Consider the following 22,333-nt stretch of genomic DNA (forward strand, 5'->3'; position numbering starts at 1 on the left):
AGCAGTGACCCTGAGTCCCAAACTGTCAATGCCATTGCAGGGTAACAAGTTTTCTTCTGTCAGATCTGGTCACAGACCGGAAGCAACTACAGGCAGACAATCGCTGCAGAGGAGGGTTTTCTAGTCAGGCTTGTTCTATTTCACTTCAGGCTTGTTACATTTCACAGCCCCAAACCAGGAAGTGCTGTTTAAAATGAGCCAAAGACAAAAGCAATCCAGCCTCCAAAACAAAATTCGGCAGCCTCCAGAAAGCCTATAGGGGTTTAAACTTGGGACTGTTCTTCGGTTTCGATTGAAACCTAAGGCTTCCTCCACATAAAACATCATTAAACTTTCAACACACACACACACACACACACACACACACACACACACACACACACACACACACACACACACACACACACACACACACACACACACACACACACACACACACACACACACACACACACACACACACTCTTTGGTTTTGTTAATCCTCTTCCTAATCCAGACGGCCCAGGCTTGGGCCCGATTTCAGCTGGTAAATTCTTCTCCTAGCTAAACCAGGGCAGATTGCAGAAAAGGTGTCTAATTCTTGAAATTCTTAGGGTGGGGTATTGAGGCGTAGACGGGCCACACCCGGGTCCCGCTCTCCGGTTGCAACTGCAAGCCAAGTCTGGGCAAGTCGAAGGAGGAACCCCGTTACCTCCAACCCCTCTTCTCTGTGAGCCACGGGGAACCCAGCAGTGCTAGGGTGGAGGTGGGGGCATCACTGGGAGAAGATTCGGGGCCAAGGGTGTTAAGTTGCAGGCCGGGAGCCTCGGACCGCTACAGCCCGGGCGCAGCCAGCGGCGGGCAGGAAGGGGAGGGCCCAGCGGGGTGAGGCAGAGCCCCCGCGCGGGTTCGGGGCTGGGTCGGAAAAGCTGCCTCACGGGGCGCGCCCGCCAGCCCCTCCACTCCCTCCCTCCCTCCCTCGCTCCCAACGCTCCCCACGCTCCCCGCCCGGGCCTCCCTTCCAGTCTGCGCTCCCCACGGCCTCGCCATGTCCCAACCGGGCCAGAAGCCCGCCGCCTCCCCGCGGCCCCGGCGCGCTGCGGCGGCCCGCCACGCTCAGGAGGTGAGTGGCCCTTGTGCCGGAGCCGCAGGGCTGAGCGCAGGGAGGACCCCGGCCCCGGAGCCGTGGGCCGCCTCCTTGCGGGTAGCCTGCCTGGCCTGCTGCCCCCTGCGCCCCCTCCCGAGCCTGAGAAGGATTTAGGACTCAGAACCTGCCTCTGGGCAGGTGACGGGAGGTGGCTGGGTACTGCCGGGCCTGGGCCAAGTGTATTGGGCATGGAGCAAGCCAGATTGGAGTTGGCCTGCGTTGGGAAAAGCTGATTGATGAGACTGGGCTGAAAAGCGGTTGAGGATAAAAGGGGAATAAATTTCATTCGGGACCCCGAACTGGGTCGGGTAGTTCAACTAAAAGTCGGGTCTTCCGCGTAAAGTCCGGGCTGCAGGGCGTGGCTGCCTGGAAGAATAACACTTCTGCCCTAACAAGCCTTGCTCCAAATTGGGCGGGGCGGGGTCAACCCGGCAGGGCAGGGCCGATGTAGGGCCCGCCCAGGTGCCTCCCCCGCTGACAGCCTTGGGGCTTGAAAAGCTCAGCGCCAGCCAGGTCCGGGGCTGGTGGAGTGCGAGCCCGGCACCTGCTGCACTGCACCCCGTGTCCTCGCCGGGTTCTCCGCTGCCCGACTTAGAGCAAATCGGTTGTCGCCATGGCATTCGCAAGCTGGTGGTACATGACGGTAAACTGGAGCGATCGTGCCTGGGCAGGACCGGAAACGGAATGGGCTTTGCCTTTCTGGGCGTGCAGGCGAGGTTATTGTGCAGGGTTTGGCGGGGAAGCGTTGGGGACCAGGTGCGACGTCCTCTCATACTTTCAGTTTAGGCTCCGGGAGAGGCTGAGACCCACCCTGCGGTGGTATGTGCGAGCGAGCCCCGACGTGCAAGTCGGTGTGAGCAGACGCACCAGACTCAGCTCACGCTCACGGGTTGAATGGAACAGGAATTGTTGCTGGAGGAATTCCGCCCTTGGACGCGGATTCCTGGATGAACTCAGACTCAGATCGAAAGAGCTCAGATCTAGTATTTGTTTTTAAGTCATAAGTAAATCTCAAAACTTTTAGAGGCATGTTGTTGGACGTGCATTCTCCAGCGCAAAGAAGAGGCAGCTGGGATTGGGGCAAGGAGAAAATCCAAAACTCCAAGGAGCAGAAGCAACCGAGATCAGGACCCTTGTTGAGAATGAGAAAGAGGGAGAGAGAGACAGCGAGAGAGAGAGAGCCCACTGCTCTGTACTTTATTACTTGGATGGGGGACAGAGATGTTCCGTTTGTTTAGTGCATTGAATGCTTGTCCAACCATCTAGGTGTGATATCCAGTCAAGCTGGTACTTGTAATGTTTTGAACCAGGAAGCATGATTTAACATTACGATGCTTTCCAGAAAAAAATACACAAATTTTGTGACAGAAAGAATAAAAATATTTATATCCCATTGATTTATGGTGAGAACTTAAAAAAATAGTTAAAGTACACCTCTCTCGGCATGTGGTATTGGGAAAAGCAAGGGTGTTGTAATAAGACAGTATTTAGAGAGAAACATGGTGTTCTAATCAGACAGTATTTAGAGGGAAACATTGTGTTGGAATCAGTAAAATGCCCCTTTTCAGCCAGTGGCCATTCACTGAGCACCTACTAAGTGGCAGACCCAGTACTAGCCTCGAAGTGGAAAACAAGACAGAGTTCTTGTTCTCAAAGGGCAATGAGTCAACCTTTTTGAACCTGTTTCCACATCTATAAAATGTGAGCAATAATAGATACCACATAAGGGTTGGTGAAGACTGTTTACATTCATGAATCAAAGTACCATACCCATATACCTTTTTTTTTATACAGCAGGTTCTTATTAGTCATCAGTTTTATACACATCAGTGTATACATGTCAATCCCAATCGCCCAATTCATCACACCACCATTGCCACCCCGCCACAGCTTTCCCCCCTTGGTGTCCATACACTTGTTCTCTACATCTGTCTCAACTTCTGCCCTGCAAACTGGTTCACCTGTACCATTTTTCTAGGTTCCACATACATGCGTTAATATACGATATTTGTTTTTCTCTATCTGACTTACTTCACTCTGTATGACAGTCTCTAGATCCATCCACATCTCAACAACTGACCCAATTTCGTTCCTTTTTATGGCTGAGTAATATTCCATTGTATATATGTACCACGTCTTCTTTATCCATTCGTCTGTCAATGGGCATTTAGGTTGCTTCCATGACCTGGCTATTGTAAATAGTGCTGCAGTGAATATTGGGGTGCATCTGTCTTTTTGAATTATGGCTTTCTCTGGGTATATTTCCAGTAGTGGGATTGCTGGATCATATGGTAATTCTATTTTTAGTTTTTTAAGGAAACTCCATACTGTTCTCCATAGTGGCTGTATCAATTTACATTCCCACCAACAGTGCCCCGTATACCTTTAATGATTGGAAATTCCAGCTTCCCTTGAGATGTTTCTTCATGAATGCTTCCTACTACATTTTCTGGGTTTTTAAAATGTAGCATCTTATTGACGTGCTAAAAGCAAAAGTTTGCTTTGAGTCATTATTGTTCTAAGGTTCTTATCAAAATGCATCACGTGAATTATCTGCAAATATGGATGGTAGTTAATATGGATGGTTTAGAGTTAACATCAGTCTTCTTCCAAATTCATGATTCTCTAAAGGAAATTATGCTGGAATATCTGGATGAAAATAGTTTAAATCTATGTTTTTAACCCTGTTATGTTTAGGCATAGTCTGACATTTTTTGCTAAAACCTCTCTTATAATCCAATGTTGGAACTATTCTAATTTTTTTTTTCTGCTAGTAGGAACCTCCTAGAATCAGCAACCTGCCTGTGATCAAGCTTTGACTTTTCCCAAACCAGTGCTGTTCAATAGAAATATAGTGTGAGCCACATATGTAATTTTAAATTTTCTAGTAGTCACATTAGCTGACAGGTGAAATTAATGCTAATAGCATATTTTATTTAACCCGCTATATCCCAAATGTTATTATTTTACATGCAATCAATGTGCAAATCATTGGGATACTGTACACTTTCTTTTTCATGTTGATTCGTCAAAATCCAGTGTGTATTTTATACTTAGAGTGCATCTCAGTTCACACTTGACACATTTCAAGTGCTCAATAGGCATTGAGTGGCTAATGGCTACAGTATTAGGACAGTATAGCTCTAGACATTGGTTTCTAACCATTTTCGTTTGATGGCTGTGAGGGGATGACCACAGCCCATTTTGAGAATTAAATGAAAGTTTGTGGACCATTTTCCCACAACAAAATATACACATACACACACAAAAGCCCATCCATAATCCCCTAGAGATATATAGAGCCAATTTATAACATATATATATACATAATTTATAGTATTATATACTATTATATATAATATTTATACAATTTATTAATACAAAAGTTTTATACAAAAACACACTATATATAATATATGTATGTATGTATTATGTATATTACATATGTCATGCTTTTGGTAAATCCTGTTATTAAAATATTTTTACTGGGATCCTTTACTGAAAAAGATTATGAATGCAATGACCTAACTTTAAAAATTTAGGCAGAATAAGATAAAATAATTGAAAGATGTATCTATGATGTGTTTTGTTTAAGGGACTGCCACCTATAAAGCCAGTCAATGAAACATTACAATGTATATTTCCCCATTGAATACCATCAATATTATTGATCTTATCTTTTGAAGAACTATGTGGTTTCAGTAAAAAAAAAAAAAAAAAAACTTACAAAGCTAGATTTGAAGAACATCTGATGAGCTTGGTAATGATGAAGCATGAAAGAGGGTAAATTTGGTTGGCTGACACCGGTAATCACATTCCTGAGTCAAAAGTTGACTCTAGTAGTCCGTGTTAATTAAAGGTGTTTCTTAGCCTAATTAGACATGTCGGTCCAGTGGCAGCGTGATCAAGGAGCTCAAGTCATTTGGGAGGCCCCATCATTGTCGCCAGCCTGGGAAGAGTGTCACAAGCCTTCCCTGGCAGGACAGACCACTTGACTACAGTGACTTTTAGGAGTAAGGAATGCAGATTATATATTCTGCAAAAAGGGCACAGGCTTTAGGGTGCTGGGAGAATGGAGGTCACACAACTGTCCTCTTTTGTTTCACAGTTTCTGAATTGGTTTGCAATAAGACTTAAATTAAGAGTATACCTGATGACATTATTCTTTAATCAATTTTGATACTTCCCAGAAAGTTAATTATATTCTACAAGTACTTTTTAAAGAATGATATAGCTTGCTGGTGGTGGAAACAGTGGGTGGCTAGTTGATATTCCAAGGTGAACTGGTGGGAAATTAGTTCTGATTAGGCTGTCTCACTGGCATACTAGATTTCTCTAAGCAACCCATCTTTATTCTATTTTTTCCTTGATGTTTTAAAAAATTTTTATTGTGGTAAAATACACATAACTTAAAATTTACCATCTTAACCATTTGTGGGTGTAAAGTTCTGTGGAATTAAATACATTCATAATTCTTGTACAACCATCACTACCATCTAGCTCCAGAACTATTTTTATCTTGTAAAACTGAAACTCTATACCCATTAAACAATAACTTTTCATTCAATTTACATATTTACATTTGAATACATAGGACTGTATTCAAGTATCTGTGTTCCTTATCATTTTTTTATTGTATTGTAAGAACATTTAACATGAGATCTACCCTCTTAACCAATTTTTAAGTTTATGGTACATTGTTGTTGACTATAGGTACAATATTGTACAGCAGATGCCCTCAAGATTCATCCATGTTAAAGCATATGTCAAAATTTTCATCCTTTTAAAATGGCTGAAATATATATATTTGCTTATCCATTCATCTTTCAAGGCACACTCAGGTTTCTTCCTGGTATAGCTATTTTTTGAGGAACCACCTTACTGTTTTCCACAGTAGTTGTACCATTTTACCTTCCTATCCTCAGTACACAAGGGTTCCAATTTCTTCATACGCTTGGCAACACTTGTCCCACTGCCTTCTGACCTCTAACATCTCTGATGAGAAATCTGTTTACAATCTTATTGAGTATCCCTTATATGTGATAAATCATTTTTTATTGCTGCTTTCAAGATTCTCTCTTCGTCTTTCCAATAGTTTGATTGTAATTTGTCTCCATGTGAATTTTGAGTTCATCCTACTTGGAGTTTGTTGAGCTTCTTGGTTATGTTTTTCATCAAATTTGGAACGTTTTAGGTCATTATTTCTTAAAAAAAATCTTTTTCTCTTTCTTCATTTTTTTGGAACTCTCTCAATGTGTAGGTTAGTCTACTTGATGGTATCCCTCAGGTCCTGTAGGCTCTATATACTTTTCTTTAATCATTTTTCTTTCTGTTCCTCAGACTCAATAATTTCAGTTGTCCTATCTTTAAGTTCACCGATTCTTTCTTCAGCCTGCTCAAATCTGCCTTTGAATCCCTCTAGTGAATTTTTCATTTCAGTTATTGTACTTCTCTGCTCTAGAATTTTTTTTTTTGGTTTCTTTTTAGGTTATTTATCTTTTTATTAATATTTCTATTTTGTTTTTACATTGTTTTCTTGACTTTCTACACACTTCCTTTAGTTCTTTGAGCATCTTTAAGACAGTTGTTTTAAAGTTTTTGTCTAGTATATCTGCCATCTGCTCTTTCTCAAGGACAGTTTCTGTTTTCTGTTTTTTTGTTTGTTTGTTTTTCCCATTGAATGGGCAATAATTCTCTGTTTCTTTGCATGCCTTGTGATTTTTTAGGTTTAACACTGGACATTTGAATCTAATAATATGAAAGCTTTGGGAATCAAATTCTCCTCCTTCCCTGGGGTTTGCTGTTTTGTTTTGCTTTGTTTTGTTTTTGATTGTCATAGGCTGTTTTTTGTGCTGAGGTTCAGCCAAAAGTGTACACTTAAGAGCTTCTCAGGTCTTTTCTGATCCTGCACTTTCCCTGGGCATGAGCAATCAGTGATCAGAATAGAGATCCCCAGTATTTGGAGGACAGAGTCATTTTTGCCTTTCTGGTTCCAAGCTGCATGCTCTAATGCACAACTGCTTGCTGTGAGTTGGGAACGGGAAATGGGCAGCTGCTGCTGAGCTGAGCTGAAGTTGATGGAAATTAACCAAAACTTACCATTTAAACCTTCCCCTGGACATTGCAAGTCTTTGATAGACTCCAGAATTTCAAAATAGTTATATCAGACACATTCTGTCAGGGAGATTTTCGTCTAGATGGGAAGATGGATTCCTGGTGCCTCCTACTGCACCATCATCCCAGAATCCTCTCTTTAAATTGTTTTAAGGATTGAAATCCTATTAATGTGATTCTAAAGCTCTGTTCTTCAAGTTATCTCATAAAAACTTACCCAGAAAGCTTTATAGCTACCATAAAGGGAAAAAAATCAAGTGTCTTTCAGTTAAGAAAAATGTAAAATAACTCCATCCAATGAGTACCTTTTATGTAAGTGCCTCCTCAGATGGGAGAGTCATTTAACCCAAGAAGAAAAAGGGTCTATGGTTAGAGTTTTCGTAAAATTTATGGAATTCATTCTGACTGTGGAGAACTTATAGAACACAAAAATGATTTGGTAGAGGCCAACGATGTTCACAGTTGCTTATTGTCCACCTACTATGTGTCAGGTTTTGTACTGTGTGCCGTGGACACAAAAATAGTGCTAATAGTACGTTTCTGGTTTTTTCTTGCATTTTTCATAGATAAAAATCACAAGCACATCCTAATGACTACTATAAAAGCAGCAAAGTAACTATTGAAGTTCTCATGGCATCATCTTTGACTTAGAGGAAGTTCAGAAAGCCTTACTGCATGTGGACCCCCTAAGCTAAACATGGCAGAAAGGCAGTCAATGCTACTTCTGAAAACTGGACAAAAATAGGGTGTGCCCTTACCCTGCCACCTGGGCATGTCCACCAGAATGTTGAAATATTAGAGAAAAGTGTGTGGAGTTCAGGTGAAATATGTGGATTTCAGAATTATAGTTACGCAGTTAATCCTTAATATGTGTCTTCTTTTATGAGAAGCCCAAAGAAGGTTATCCTATATTTCTATGGTTTGACAACAAATGTTTTGAGAGAAAAAGAAAGATATCATGTATCATACCCTTCATTTACTTACTTTTTAAAAATAATTATTCTCCCCACAACACCTAGCCCACAGTGGCTACTCACTGATTATTTTTTTAGTAAAGGAACTCTTCCTCTGACACTAGCCTTCTCCATTAGTTTGGGGGTTTCAGTATTAAAAACAAGTAAAATGGCTAGGATATTCCCTTTGTGTGACTCCAGGAAGGTACATACTCTTGAGATAAGATTCAAAAAATTTTATAACTTTTTATCACAGAAGAGAGAATAATATAGTGTACTCCTCATGTACCCATCACCTTCTATAATTATTAACATTTTAACATTGTGCCTATCTTGCTTTATCTATCCAACTCCCAGACCCACCAACATACACACACATGCACCACACCCTTACAAAGTTTTTTTTTTTTTAATTAATTATTTATTTATTTTTGGCTGTGTTGGTTCTTCGTTTCTGTGCGAGGGCTTTCTCTAGTTGTGGCAAGCAGGGGCCACTCTTCATCACGGTGCATGGGCCTCTCACTGTCACGGCCTCTCTTGTTGCGGAGGACAGGCTCCAGACGCGCAGGCTCAGTAGTTGTGGCTCACGGACCCAGCTGCTCCGTGGCACGTGGCATCCTCCTAGACCAGAGCCCGAACCCGTGTTCCCTGCATTGGCAGGCAGATTCTCAACCACTATGCCACCAGGGAAGCCCCCCTGACAAAGTATTTTATACTTTGGAATTGCACATTAAACGTTATTCCTGTGACCAGCTTGGTATATGTTGTTTGAAAAATGAATTATCTATTCCCTGTGTACTTTGTTTCCTTATTTGTAATATGGAAATATGAGACTAATATAATACAGTGTCACGAAATAGGCAAAGTACTAAAGATAAAGTTATCAGATGAATCTGGTTCCTCTGTACTTATGAAAAGTAAAAAACTAACTTCTCTGCTGTATTATTTACAGCCTTAGAAAATGAAACCTTAAACCTTTGCTTACTTCTCATATTCATTTTATTGCCTCATAATTAACCACAATCAGATTGATGTCAGAGAAGAAGAAGGGAGTGGAATAACTTTTATTGTATTCTTAAAATGAACGAGGCAATGGTCCAGGCTCCTCATTAATATCAGCTTGTTTCATAAGTAAGCCAGCCCCTGGGGTAGACACCATTACCTCCATTTTACAAGGAGAAAACGGAAAGTTTAAATTATTTGCTGAAGGTCACATAGCCTTTCAGACCCACACTCCTGTCTTATTAGAGTTTGTCAGGGAATGGAATGCAGGGAGTTGGTTTCCCAGGTAACAGAGAGGCTGGGAAGCCAACTGGGGTGGATGAGGCAAAGCAGAGATTAGAAATCTCGGGAAGCTGCTACCATTCCTAGACTGGAAAGAAAGAGGGAGACGCAGGATCACCCTGCAGAAGCTGAAACCACTGCTGGCCCATCCTGCAGGAGACCCTACTGGAGGGAGCAAGTACACATCCCTGCTACACCAACTGACCAGGGTCAGGGCAAGGAATCCACCTGAGGGCAAACAGGTCCACATCTACACCAGGGAGACTGTCTTAAAGCAAAATCAGCTTTACATCTTGGGCCTTCTGTTTGTTTGCTGAACAGTCTTGTTTCAGACAGCAGAATACATACAAAAATAGATTTTAAGGGATTTTGCAGGAAATATCAATTTTCACATTGTCTCTTAATTTTTTAAGCTATTTTTTTCAACTTTTAAAATCTTTTATCTTGTTTACTAACCTGAAAAGAACGAATGTACTTCTCAGGGAACTTTTAGAGGTTTGTGGAAATGCAGTCATTCAATTATGAATTATTTGTCACATCCCCACCACAGGACTAGAAGAAAAAATAATATAGTTTACCATCTGGGGACTTCCCTGGTGGTGCAGTGGTTAAGACTCCACGCTCCCAATGCAGGGGGCCCAGGTTTGATCCCTGGTCAGGGAACTAGATCCCACATGCATGCTGCAACTAAGAGTTCGCATGCCACAACTAAGGAACCCGCCTACCGCAACTAAGGAGCCAGCGAGCTGCAACTAAGGAGCCCACCTGCCACAACTAAGACCCAGCTCAACCAAATAAATAAATAAATATTTTTAAAAAATTTACCATCTGGTTGAAAAGGCAAAATATACATTTATGAAGTAATCAGTAAGCAGAAGCGTATACAATAAGTGCTAACTTGTTTGCTTTACTAAGAAACTGGAGACTAATATACAGTATGAAGGTATGGTGTGCCATTAATAGGACTAGTCAGGAAATGTTGAGTTAAACACAGGACAGTGGGTTCCTTCATTGAGCAATCGGTTTACCCAGGAGGCCCCGAGCTGCCCTGGCCTCCCTGACCTGGGGAAGCTCCCATGGGTGCCGACTCAGTGGGGTGACTGGAGGAGCAGAAACCTCCACTTCCTGTTGTGGTGCCCACAGATCTCCTCTCCAAACAGTGGTTTCCAATCCTAGCTGCATATTAGAATCAGCTGGGGAAGTTTAGGAAAATATATCTGTGCCCAGGCTCCCCCTGGACAAACTAAATCTAAATCCCTGGACTCTGGTTTGAGTGTTTCCAAAAGTGCTCTGGGCGCTTGTGACCAGCACTGAAAGATTAGACCCGTAGCTAAATGAAGGCTTTCTGATCCTTAGGAAGCAGCCCACGCCCCCTTCCCTGACAAGCCTTTGTCTCTATGTGCAGCAGTGGAGCAGTGAGGGAGCTGAGCTGTGTGTACTAGAGTCCAGAGGGCACCAAGATGTCATTACTTCATGATTTTGCCACAGCTATCACTGGACATGCAAATATTGACCTCTATTGGCATTCTGCAAGTTGCAGAAGGAAAATCTTCAAGCTATTTTCAAATAACCTTTCCTGTTTTCTTAAACAGCTTTATTCAGACATAATTCATAATTTATCCATTAAAACATACAATTCAGTATTTTTTAGTATATTCACAGGGTGGTCCAAACATCACCTTAATTTAATTTTACAATGTTTTTTTTACCCCCTAAAAGAAACTCAGTACCTTTTTTAAAAAAAATTAAGCAGAGGCATTTCAGAAGCACACTAGCTTTTGGTGCTCTTTCACAGCTGAGCTTGGACTTGCAGAAGCTCATTTTTTGTCTGTCTTCTTTCTTTTTTAATATGTGTAGAAGTTTGATTTTTATCTTATCCTGTGATGAATACCCTTGTCTGTGCATGTATCAGGGTGTATCTAGGTAACGATGGGGAGGGTGCCCCAAATGCTCCAGAGTAGAAGACTGGCGCTGGCACAAATCTTTAGCTGGGTGAGAGCACAGCTCCAAGCTTTACTGCTCCTTGCTCCTGTTGATTTCCTGACAGGTTTATGAGTTTGCTATGGCAGAAAATTTTATGCATATTAATGCTATCTTCTAGAACGAGGACAAAGGACAGCTGAACTTACCAAATATGTAGTGATGCCAGGAGGTGGAAACAGTTTGGAAAATTATTCCTTTTTGAGGCAAGATAGAAAAACTTTATCTGATATTTTCCCTGCCTCTGAACTCCTGTCACTCCATTCCTTCATCTGTCTTCATCTTAGCTCCAGTGTTTCCTGTCTTCTGGGGCCTTATCCTCCCAATGAAATGTTTCCTGCCTTAGGGCTGGCATCTTGCACTTCCTGTCTTTGCCTCCTCTCCAGCTTCTAATACAGGATGAAACTAGTGTTGTGTGTCTGATTAATTTTATAAAAACAAACCAGTTTTAGAATAGGAAGGTTTTGTTGATTTGGGGCGTTGTTTTCTCATTTATAGCATTGGATTAAGACTTTCTTGATGGGCATCAAAAGTTTTTAGCTAGCTTTTAACTAGCCTGGTCTCTGGCCCACAGACTGTAATCCTGATACGTAATGTGACTGAGGAGGACCTCACCTTTCAGATCCTTATTTCTTTACTCATCAAACAAGCTGCCAGCGTGTCCCTAGAGTTGCTGTGGCAGTAAAGGAGACCACATAGGGGAAAGGCCCAGCACTGGGCTTAGCACAAAGGAGATGCTTAGAACAGGTTAGTTTCTTTCCCTTCTTACAGAAAAGTCCTTCCCAAATTTTTCAGGTTTGTGGTTCACTTCCCAACCTATCACTCCTTCCCTTCTCCATGTTTCTCTCACCTCTTCCCAACCCACCAGCTATGTGTAGTAGTAGTAGACAAAGTTTTCTGTCTTCACTCTTTGAAAGACTTGCTGCAGGTTCCTAAGCTGGATAAAATTTGACATATATCATTCCAAAACATTTCATTTCACCAGCAGAATGGAAAGTATGTGGAAAGTACTCAGTTATTCCATGAATTTAAAAATAAGTCACTGAATTTCAGTGAAAAGCTATAACTGATTTTATATCGTTAATAGACTGCTGAATATTGAATAAGCCCCAAGAAATGGTCAGGGCAATGATTCATTTATAAAGTTGCTATTTACTGGATATTGAATGGTATTAGGTGATTCTTATTAATTCTGTTAGAGTTTTGTTGGAGTGATAATGTATTGTAGTTATGTAGGAAAAAATCCTCAAATTAAGGAGATGCTTGATGAAATGTTTAGGGGTAAAGTTTCAGGATATCTGCAATTTACTTTCAAATGCAGGTACATATACAAATATAGATAGATCTTTGTCCATAATATAAGCAGATATGGCAATATACAGCAACAATAGTTGTTGAATCTAAGTGATGGGACTATCGACATTCATTTTATTATTCTTTCAACTGTTATGTATCTTAGAAATTTTTTATAATAAAAAAGCCAGGTTAAAAAAACTGGAAAAATATGATCCATACAGTTCCTAAAAAATGTTGCCCTTTCATTATGTGATTTTTATGTCATTATATCATTATGCTTATCTATTGGGAGCAAATATGTCTTTTGAAATTACAAAATATCAATTCTTATAATATATGATTTTTATGTTGTCATTATATCTCAACATTTTAAAAAGCATTTGCTATATATATATATATATATATATATATATATCACTCTCAAACTATTATTTCGAAACTGCATAATTGTGAGGGATTTTGAGCATTTCAGTGGAAGCAAATAACTGATGATGTTGGTTAACCTGGAGGACTGCAATTTTGAAACACCACCGGGAAACAACTTTATAAATGTTTTTAAGTAAAACATCTATCTACCTGTATTTTAGAGAGAAAAGGCTGTCTGCATGTTTACTTTAGGGTAATAAATCATAATATATGTTTGCCAACGAACAGGAAGCGGAATGGGACCTTGCTCTAGACGAGAGCCTGTTGCCTCTTTAAGTTTTCTCATTTGTAAAATGGAATAATCATATTTCCTACAAGTAAATGAGACACTCAAAACAGTATGCTCAGTGGATATTGTTATTATTAGGTATTACCTATATCTAATCTGAAAAAGGTATAAAAATGGTGATAAGAAATGAATGTGATATCACAGTTCTAAATTTACCAGTTCTGGAAGGAGACAGATTGGGTAAATCTGCGTCATTGTAGACCTGTCCCTCTCAAATTCTCTCTCCAAATGTTGAATAATTCTTCCCCCTAGTCTAGCCTTTAAGAATCTTTTGCTTACCAATTATTCTAAAACTTATCAATTACCACCTAGCTCTGATATATATATGTGGGCTTTTAAATGCCTCCTGTTTTTTCAAGATCCATTAATTACTCAATACCGATTGCTCTCAACTGTGGACAAACTCTTGACTAGGACATCTGGGTTAAACAAGCCCTGCAGAGAGCTTCATTCACCAAGCTGCTGTAGTCTGCCTGCTTGTCTGTGGGACCTACCCACTAATCCATGAGAGGCTTTTGTTTGGGGAAGAATTTTCCATTCATGAAAGTGATTTCTTTCTAGTTTTTTATGCAAAGAACTACTGAAAGATTTCACCCACATGTCTAATATTGCTTGGCCTTTTTCTTTTTTTTTTACAAAAATATCTGTTGATATGATCAAAGGGAATATTATCTTATTTCATTTATCATAGTATAGTGACAAACAATAGATTTGAAGTCAGAAAACCTGCTCTGCAAACTTTTCTCATTTACTAGGTGTATGTCCTTACTAAAAGCACATCACATGACTTTTATTCTTAATTTTCTTAATCCATGAAATCACATGAGCCTCTTTTTTTTGTATCAGATAAGTATATATGAAAGAGCCTTGTAAATAATAAAGAATGATAAAAATTATTACTATTATTGCCATTCTTTTTAATTCGAATAACTTAAGTGTCCTACATATTCAGGTTGTGATTCAGCTCTAGAGAACATAATGGGATTTTATGTTTTGATTTAACTAAAGGTGATTGGGGTCGAACCCAATGGTGAGCTTTTTATTTTCTTTTACTTAGGTTTCTTTTCCCACTTTCTTGCACATCCCACATGTGCAAGAAATGAAATAATTCTTTGTCCCCCCTTTTCAGGAACATACAATTTTTTTTTATTAAAAAAATTCAGTAATCTTCATGGCTTCTTTTATCTTATCAAAACAAATGAACATGTAAGCTACTTGAAGCTTTCATGTACCACGTAAAAATATTTCCTTTCATGTGTTTGTTGGCAGTCTGTATATCTTCTGTGGAGAAATGTCTATTTAGGTCTTCTGGCCATTTTTGGATTGGGTTGTTTGTTTTTTTGTTATTGAGCTGCATGAGCTGCTTATAAATTTTGGAGATTAATCCTTTGTCAGTTGCTTCATTTGCAAATATTTTCTCCCATTCTGAGGGTTGTCTTTTGGTCTTGTTTATGGTTTCCTTTGCTGTGCATAATTCAAAAAGAGACATGTACCAAAATGTTCATAGCAGCCCTATTTACAATAGCCCGGAGATGGAAACAATCTAAGTGTCCATCATCGGATGAATGGATAAAGAAGATGTGGCACATATATACAATGGAATATTACTCAGCCATAAAAAGAAATGAAATTGAGCTATTTGTAATGAGGTGGATGGACCTAGAGTCTGTCATACAGAGTGAAGTAAGTCAGAAAGAGAAAGACAAATACTGTATGCTAACACATATATATGGAATTTAAGAAAAAAATGTCATGAAGAACATAGGGGTAAGACAGGAATAAAGACACAGACCTACTAGAGAATGGACTTGAGGATATGGGGAGGGGGAAGGGTAAGCTGTGACAAAGTGAAAGAGCGGCATGGACATATATACACTACCAAACGTAAGGTAGATAGCTAGTGGGAAGCAGCCGCATAGCACAGGGAGATCAGCTCGGTGCTTTGTGACCGCCTGGAGGGGTGGGATAGGGAGGGTGGGAGGGAGACGCAAAAGGGAGGGGATATGGAAACATATGTATATGTATAACTGATTAAATTTGTTATAAAGCAAAAAAAAAATAAAAAATAAAAAATAAAACATTTTTAATCTTACAAAAAAAAATATTTCCTTTCATCACCAGTGTTCTAGTGAGAAAAATAATTCTGTTTCAGAACATAATGAAATTCTAAAGCCATAGGTAATGAAAGTTGCAGGTATGGTCTTTCCAATGCAGGGTTTATCTTTCTGTGTTGGTACTCAGACAGAAAGAACTCCAGAGAATTTCCAAGAGCCATTGAAAGTGATGGTTGATAAGGGGTGGCCCTCCCTTGAGTTCATGCTGAACTGAGGCTTAAGTAATGGCTTAGGCTCAGCATGGTCCTCAGACATCTCATCTCCATGAGGAACCAGGTGTCTCTTATGCTGGCAATTTGGGCTTTAAAATTCCATGAGACATTTTGTAGGAGATGAGATGCCACCTTAGCATCACCATCAGATCTATGTCTGGTTAATTACAGACTGATTTTCTGCATCCCAAATGAATGTCTGTAGCTTCCCTTAATTTTTAAAGGCCACCTACATCGGTATAGAATTATCAACAATTCTCAGGAGGAAGATGAAAGGGGTCCTTGTTTTTACAGTCTATATATTTAGCCCTTTGGGATTAAAGTCACTATTATATTATCTTGTATCACCTCCCTCTACTAAACATTATCTTTTTATATACTTTTATAGCATGCCGATGGAAAAACCAGTGGATCGCCTTCAAAGTCAGGAGAAAAGAGAGGATCAGATGAGGTAATTTCCACAATACTGGGTTTTCATTTTCTCTTGTTTTTAAATTGTGAATTCTGTCTTGAAGTAAATAATGAGGTAGCAAATACCTCCTACTGGAATATTGGCAAATTTAATTTTAACTAAGATTTGATTTAACACTATAAGTGGAAATCATTAAAAATAAAGTAAAAAAATAAAGTGTTCCTTGGAGAGGAACATCTAGAAGTAGTTTCCATTCAGGAATAGAACTCAGTTATTTAGGGTGTTTTCCCTGTAGGAATTGGTGAATCTTAACTGTTTTTTGTTTGTTTGTTTGTTTGTTTTGGTGAACAAAACATGTAAGAGGGGAAACCAAATGCTATAGTTGAAAAGGAAATCTTTTTTTATGAGAGTCACTGTGAAAGGAGGACAGTGATAACCTAGATTAAACCAGTCATTCAGGTTCATAAACAAAAGGGAGAGAAAAGGACTATATTTACTTGGCTCCATTCTGTGGAAATACTTGTAAAACCAAACCTCCTCACTTTGAGATGGGTTTTCTTTGAGCCTGTGAATTTCTTCTTTCACTGAATGTTGCCTCATTATGTGCACTGTTAACATGGCCTGGTCTCCATGGAAGAGTCATGTGAAAGTTCTATCCTCCAAAAGGGTACTGGGCTTGCCTTCCTTTTGCTGCTTTTCACATTTTAAGTCTCAATGGAACATTCATCTTCATTCAGTAGAAATTGTTATTTCCAGTTTGTAAAAGAGCCAGGTCCTGACAGGTAGCTGGAAATTTAGAAAGCAAAAAGTGATCATTTTATTTTTCTCTATATTTTTTTTTTTTTTTCTTTTTGCGGTATGCGGGCCTCTCACTGTTGTGGCCTCTCCCGTTGCGGATGCGCAGGCCCAGCGGCCATGGCTCACGGGCCCAGCCGCTCCGCGGCATATGGGATCCTCCCAGACCGGGGCACGAACCCGTATCCCCTGCATCGGCAGGCGGACTCTTAACCACTGCGCCACCAGGGAGGCCCTATTTTTCTCTATATTATTAACGTGTTTCTAGAAATCTAGAACCTAGCTCCTCTTTCTGCTTATTTCCTGCAGTTTTGAAATATTCAATATATTTCAATATATTCAGTATGAAGAAGGCCATTATGACTAGAACTTGCTATGAATTCTGCACTAAGGTTTTGTCCACAGCTGTCTATTATTGCTTCCATTACCAACACCCATGAAAATATATTTTAGATTATTTCTTACCACGCAAATTTGCAGTAAGTTTTTGTACCCATGGAAGGCAAGATTTCTTTACAAAGTAAAAAGAAACTTTTATTAAGATTTTATCCTGCTTCTTGGTTATATTATTTAAAAATTTTTCCATGGGAAAAATACCACATTTTCCCCCTTTTACTAGCATGAAAATCTATATAACATCTCTCAGTTCCCCATCAACCCTACTCTTTAAGTATATTCCCAGATATCTGTCAAACTATCAAATAGTTTCCTGTTTGAAAACTATAGTGTCTCTTTATTTTCCAGACTAGGAAATAATGTTTTTAGATGTTATTCTCTATTAATATTTATCAAGTTTAAACTATTTGCACAAAAAAGGAAATCTTCTTTTCTAATACAATCAAGTGGATAGTGACCTATTTCTTATAGGATTATTCTCAACAATTATGTTATTATGTGGAAGCTTAAATATTACGCCTTGAATGTACAGGCATTGTTGGTTTAGGCAACAACTGCTTGCCCAATGATAGGTCTTTTATATATCCAGACTATAAAGTGCCTTATTTTCATATTTATAAAGGGCTTGGGAAACCTGATAAGTAGTCCTGTTATCAATGCAGCCAGGGGAGAATTTGAAACTTCTGTGTCAGTATGATGACTGTACTTTCAGTTTTTTGAAACTGAAAGGCTGAACTTCCACCTTGAGAGAAGAAAGAATTTTTCTTTTCTTTATCAGCAATTCAGACAAGCCTGACATTGTTTCATAACACTTCTGAGAAATTCAGATTTACAACTCTTGCACTTGTGCCAGAGCCTGGTCATATCGGTCTGTTCTGCTCCATCCCAGCTGGCAGAAGAAAAGAGAGGAGATAGAGGCTTTGCCCTGCTCCCGTGGCATAAATCACTGCAGAGATTCAGATAGTCTGAGATTGAAGATTGTTTATTATCTCACCAAATTCTGCCCATATCTATTTGATAGGGTGGACAGATGTGTGGGTGTGATAATTTGGTAGTCAAGTTATATTTCCAATATGGTCTGTCTCTAAAGAATCTCTAATTCTTTATGTCATGTGCAGTTAAGTCATTGATGACATACTATGGCCCTGGAGACAATTCAAGGACACCATCCTACATTAGGCATTATTTTAGCCTTTATGTTCATGATTATAAAACCATGTGCAATCTGGACTTGTAATCTGCCTATCCTACCACCCACAGTTGGCTACCATCGTCTTAAGATTACCAGAGAAGGGTTTCCCAAAACTGATTCTTTCTCCCAAATATTTTCTCATCTACTGCTCTGTTGAACAGGAAGTAAGATTAAGAAGCTTAGTTTGGGTTTTTGGTAATCCATTTTCAAACTAGCATGTGCATCCAAAGGGTGAATAACTTGTTGTCCCCAAGCATATGCAAAATACTGGTTAGGCTTCCAAGGACAAACTCGGGCCTTTGAAACAAAGTCAGTTTGAAAATGTACTTTCTATGCTCAGGGGTACTTCTCAGTGTTTTTTCCTTCTCCCTTTATTGTTCTGCTGCATTTCATTTGGAGATGCAAGAAAAAAGGTACAGAGGAGGGCTTCAGGAAGATGTAACCCAGAGTAAAAATGATTAGGGTTAGGCAAGAACCATTTTCATATTGTCATATGTAAAAATATCTGGGGATGAATGCAGCTGTGTGAATTTCAGAGCTCTTTTTCTCCTGCTACCATAAATAGCTCTTACTTGTCTTGAGTATGACCCCTATACAACCACTAAGTGATCCTAGGAGGTCTGCAGCAATTTTAATAGACTCTGGCAACTAAAATATCATTTGTCATGTTGCATTTGCAATATAAATGCTTGAGGACGGAGTTGAGTAAGAGAATGTTTTTTTTGTTTTTTGCGGTGCGCGAGCCTCCCACTGTTGTGGCCTCTCCCGTTGCGGAGCACAGGCTCCGGATGTGCAGGCTCAGTGGCCATGGCTCACGGGCCCAGCCGCTCCGCGGGATGTGGGATCTTCCCAGACCGGGGCACGAACCCGTGTCCCCTGCATTGGCAGGCGGACTCTCAACCACTGCGCCACCAGGGAAGCCCTATTTTTTTGTTTTTTATGACAATCGTTATGAACTTGTTAAGTCCTTCTCAGATGTAGAGGAATTGTAGGACCAAAAGTTGCATGGACTAACAAGCCAAAGACAAAATGACTAGAGAGCAGGAAAAGAAAAATGAAAACATTTATTAGTACCTTTAAATACAGTGGGACAAAGTAGCCTTCACAAACCTGCAATCAAATCTATTTAATGTATTTGACTGACACGTCTGGCCACACTGGGTGAGTGTAAGCATCTTAGCAATATATTTCAGTGAAGTCCTGAGGAATGGAATTTAAAGCATATGATGGGACGTTTATATTAGGGGATGCTGGATAAAGGCTATACAGGAACTCTCTGTACCAGCTTTGCAACTCTTCTATAAATGTAAAATTATTTCATAATAAAAAGTTAAAAATAAAACAAATAAAAACAAACAAAAAATAAAGCATATGATGGGCATGATTTCACAGAGCCAGTTTTAAGAACTTCGAATTTCATAATGGATATATTTTTATGGATAAAGAAATAGAGTTGAAGCCACCATGAAAAGACACCAGTTTTAAAAAGGGTACAGTTAATATTTTATTGTCACTTATCAGATGGCAGTTAGGTACATAGTCTTCATACTTGATCCTTCCTTTTTGTAAATAAAAAAAGTTACAAGTTTTAAACAGCCAAAGGCTGGTCATGTCTTCAGAAAACATGATTAGATTAATTCATTAATGTTGGCTTCAAGTTTTGGTGATAAGATAATAGAGTTGAAATTGTGCCTTAAAGGAAAAGATATTTGATAAATTTTCTTTACCATAATAGCATTGGTGGCATTCTTTTCCTCAATGTTTAACTTTCCTCCTTCAAAAGTGCATGAATAAGTATTGAATGACTCCAACATTTTAAAATTTCTTTCTAACATTTTTTCTCTTGATGAAATTAGTCTTTTTTTATCACAAAAGTAATATGTACTTGTAAAAAACAAAAGTATTACCCAGTTTTACCACTTAAATTATAACTGCTGCTATGAAATTTTGTGTATTCTCAAATTAATGTGATGATATTGTGCATTTATAATTACTATATATACTATACTGCTTTTAGTAACTTTTTAATGATCATACAGCTAAAACATAACCATTGAAGAAAATTTAGAAAGTACTGACAATTTTAAAGAAAAAACACTACCATCTAGACTTCTAGTACCTAAAGAGATGGCCACTATTTCCATCTTTGAGTATTTTCCTACATCTTTTTTCTATGTGTATATATTATGTTTAAGCTGAGATAACAAAGGAACATCCCTAACAGGGCCTAGACTAAAAATGACAAACAATGTGCTTTGTGATAGATAAATCTTTTCCAATCAAAAAGAGTCATCATTGTGTGTGACCTTTAAATACATAGAGAATTGTATTTAAGTACCTTGGCATTTAATATAGCATTTAATCTGGTCATTATTTTGTGCTGTGCTTTTTGTTCAAGAAGTTTGCTGGGCCCGTGTTCCCACTAGCAAGTGATATAGCCGTCCTTAGCAAATTCTGGAAGAGTGCCACAGCAGATGTTATTTTAAGGGGTGATAGGTTATTACAATCTCTTGTCCGTTTTAACTATGGGGAGTTGATTGTGGCTGGACAAGTTCACGTCCCAGTGCCAAGAAGGAGGCAAAGCTGAACAGGTGCCCCAAGGGCAGTCCCACCTGGCTTACCTAGAGATCCAGAATCCCCTGGGTGTCTGATCTGGAAGGCTAAACTCACTAAAGGAAGTTCCAAAATCCTTTTCAACTGTAGTTTCCCCATTTTTTAGTTCTAAATTTTGATTTATTTATTCATTGACTAGAATATTTTTAAGATAATTTTTTTCTGCGAAGGAACACAGATGGTGATTTTCTGTGTCTGTGTGGATCCTAAGCATGTTTTTCTGCTGGCTTCACACAAGAAATTAGTACAAAATTGTACATTTTTGGGTAGCAGTTCTGTTCCCTTGAAGTTCAGTACCTGTTGCTCCATGGTCGTCTGACTTTTTGTTCTATAGAGAAGATGTCTGGGGAAGCCTTATATTTATTTTTAGAAAGCTTGTTTTTCCTGCTTTGGTGCATATGCAGTTTCTTTTTCTTTTATTCTTACAATTTAGAATTTAGTATTTTCTTACGTGGAGCCTACCAAATGGGTCTACGAGAGCAATCCATGAATTTAAGTTCAAAACCTACAGTTAAAATACCAGACATTATGTAGACATTCACATAGCCTATTTATCCAGGTTGAATTCTGAGAAAAATGCAGGAAGTTTATAAAATTCAGGAGAAAAATTCTTTGCCATTCTGAGACCATAGTGAGAGCATCTTCTTTCTCACGTGCTGTGGAAGCTTTAAAGAGCCACACTCCTAATCCAATTAGCCTGCCACCCAGTCCATGGTTCCCATGGAGGCAGCACATTGTAGTTGCTGAGTGCAGACTCTATAGAGTCCCACTGCATGGACTTGCTCCCAGCTCTGCCACTTCCTAGCTGTGTGTTCTTGGGCCAATTACTTTGCTTCACTAAGGATACCTTCCTCCTGTGTAACATGGAGATAATAATAGCCTCTACATAAGTTAATGTGAAGATCAATGAGACCAAGCATATGAAGAGTCCAGGACAGTGCCTGGGACATACGAAGTGCCATATAGATGCGAGCTGCTATTATTGTTATTATTATTACTACTATTATTATTGTTGTTGCCTTATTATTATTACTATTACTAGGCAATGAAGAGAACTTTGTTTAGCAATAAAAGTGAGCCCCTTATTGATTTCTAACCAGGACTCAAGTTCTTTTGTTGACTACATATTGC

The 22,333-nt window shown here is 39.3% G+C and overlaps 1 protein-coding gene across 8 annotated transcripts in view; it reads left to right on the plus strand.

The window, feature by feature from the left end:
- The first annotated feature begins 717 nt into the window (after positions 1–717).
- Positions 718–22,333, plus strand: part of CAST (calpastatin) — a 125,483-nt gene continuing 103,867 nt past the window's right edge. The window contains exons 1-2 of one of the 8 annotated variants that reach the window (XM_060093180.1): positions 718–1,102; positions 16,183–16,245. In XM_060093180.1, coding sequence (XP_059949163.1) covers positions 1,028–1,102; positions 16,183–16,245 — 138 coding nt within the window. In that variant the 5' untranslated portion in view covers positions 718–1,027. Of the gene's footprint in view, positions 1,103–1,638; positions 1,770–16,182; positions 16,246–22,333 lie in introns of those variants that run through there. The other 7 variants (XM_060093185.1, XM_060093184.1, XM_060093179.1 and 4 more) reach the window with 7 other exon arrangements.

This window comes from Mesoplodon densirostris, chromosome 3 (genome assembly GCF_025265405.1).
Source record: "Mesoplodon densirostris isolate mMesDen1 chromosome 3, mMesDen1 primary haplotype, whole genome shotgun sequence".
Lineage (NCBI taxonomy): Eukaryota > Metazoa > Chordata > Mammalia > Artiodactyla > Ziphiidae > Mesoplodon > Mesoplodon densirostris.